Here is a 2,321-nt window from a genome sequence, read left to right as displayed (position 1 = left end):
TTTCCCCAAGGCCAGCTTCAAACCTCTATCTGCCTACTGTGTAGGTGGGATTATAGTAGTGTACCACCACATCCAGCTTGTTTTTAGAAATAGGGTCTCACTTTTTTGCCTGGATTTCCCTTGAACCATGATTTTTGCAACTCTGCTTCCTGCATACTCATGTGTATCACCATGCACAACCCTTATGATGCATTAAAATTTATATCTTTATTAGTTGACCTTGGTCAAGGTATGATTTCATGGTTCCTTAAATGCATGGAATGCTTCAGATGGACTTCATCCAGTTATGCATACAGACTTCATACAAACTTGCAAACAATGATGAAATTCCTTCAGTGACATTCTTAGGAGACACACTGATGAATGCTCACCATCCTGTTTTTACGATTGTCTTACATTATTCAACTTACATTTATAATTTTATTATGAGATTTTAAACTATGCAATACAGTTACTATTTCAGCATGAAGGAGCCAGAATAGAACTATATTAATATATTTCTAAAAAAGTGATCTCTAGAAAAGTGTTCTCATACTGGTACATATTAACTGAACATCATCCTTGCTTAACATGATTATAAGGCATGTAAGAAATACTACGTGTTTTGCAAGAAATTGTATAACATGAGATTGGATTATGAGATAAGAATGTGTTATTAAGGAAAACCTTTAAGCCTACTCTAATTGTTAAGTAAGCTGGTTTGATGTTTACCAGCTGTCATTTGGAACTGAAAATGCTCCTTACTAGGTTGCCTAATGCCCCCTTCACATCCCTATTCCTCAGGGTGTAGATGAAGGGGTTGAGTGTAGGAGTCACCACTCCATAGAAGAGGGCCATGAACTTGGGCTGGTCCCTTGTGATGGAGGAGGGGGGCTGGAGGTACATGCTGATAGCTGGGCCATAAAATAAGGAAACTACAATGAGATGAGAGGAACAAGTTCCAAAGGCCTTTTTCCTTCCTTCAATAGATTTGATTTTAAGTACAGCATGTCCAATACTAGCATAGGAAGCAAGAATTAAGCACAGGGGAAAACCTGTTATAAAAATGCATACCACAGATAGTGCGAGCTCATTAGTCACCTTTTCACCACAGGCTGTTTTTATCATGACTGGAATCTCACACAACAAGTGATCAAGTTTATTGATGCCACACAATGGCAACTGTAATGTAACAGTGGCCTCTGAGACAGCATAGGTCATTCCACACAGCCACACAATGGACACTAATAGGATGCAGATGCGCTGATTCATAATGAGATTGTAGTGCAGAGGTCTGCAGATGGCCACATAGCGGTCAAAAGACATAATGGCCAAAAGAAGACACTCTGCAGCCCCCATTGCACTGAATAAATAAAGCTGAAGTACACACCCCATGAAACTGATGGTCTTCTTAGAGCTTCCCAGGTTAAACAGCATTTGAGGGACAATACTTGTGGTGTAACACATGTCCAAAAAAGAGAGGTTGGTGAGAAAGAAGTACATGGGGCTGTGGAGACAGGGGCCTAACTTGGACACCAGGATGATGGTGATGTTTCCCATCAAGGCCACGGGGTATGTGATCAGAAGAATGATGAATACAGGAGGCTCTAGCCAAGGATGGTTAGCAAAGCCTAGTAGGATGAACTCTTCAGGGTGGCTCTCGTTAATAAGCACTGTCTTCATTTTGTTTTATCTATAGTAGGGAAGTGGAAAACAGAAAGAGTCATGAGGAGTGATCACACATTATTATGCCTTGGTTTTTCATGGATAAAAAATAGGGCACAGAATATTTTGGGAAATAATACAAGGATTCATGCACCCTGTGGCCCAATTCTTTTCATGATACTATAAAGAAAAATTGTTTACTTTCAAAAATTAACATCACTATTATGAAACTAAATTTGTTCTTGTTTTTAACAATAAGTCTGTCTCCCTGAATTCTGATTAGCATCTAATGAAAAGTAGAGTTATTGTGTTTTGAACATGTGAAAATATTGCTTTTCACACTTTAGCTGTCATAAAATTCAATAGAGTGGGCTGCTTAAATGAATATTAGTTTTTCTCTCAAGGCATCTGACAGAATAGGTGTGACATGGTGCTAAGGAACCATGTGGTTCATTTTGAGAAGCAATGTTACAAGACATTACTGAAATAGTTAGAAGAGTTATAATAACAGGGGAAATAGGAGAAATCCTGGAGCTATAAGGATTATCAAAGCCCTGTCTAGCCCCAATTGTTCAGAGCGGTAATTATATCATCTCCTTGGGGAGTAAGAATTCTTTGATATTAAACAATCTACCTGAGCTATTTGGAATTAAGGAAGAAATTTAAATACTTTAAAC

General features: G+C 38.4%; 1 protein-coding gene across 1 annotated transcript; it reads right to left on the bottom strand.

Moving 5' to 3' along the window:
* Positions 1-717: 717 nt before the first annotated feature.
* On the bottom strand, positions 718-1,662 carry LOC109674558 (olfactory receptor 2B6-like). Its single transcript, XM_020151494.1, has one exon. The coding sequence runs from the start codon at positions 1,660-1,662 to the stop codon at positions 718-720; it is 945 nt and encodes a 314-aa protein (XP_020007083.1).
* Positions 1,663-2,321: the final 659 nt, after the last annotated feature.

Source organism: Castor canadensis, chromosome 8, assembly GCF_047511655.1.
Source record: "Castor canadensis chromosome 8, mCasCan1.hap1v2, whole genome shotgun sequence".
Taxonomy (NCBI): Eukaryota; Metazoa; Chordata; class Mammalia; order Rodentia; family Castoridae; genus Castor; species Castor canadensis.
The sequence above is the reverse complement of the archived record's forward strand: the minus strand, read 5'-3'. Positions and strand labels throughout refer to the sequence as shown.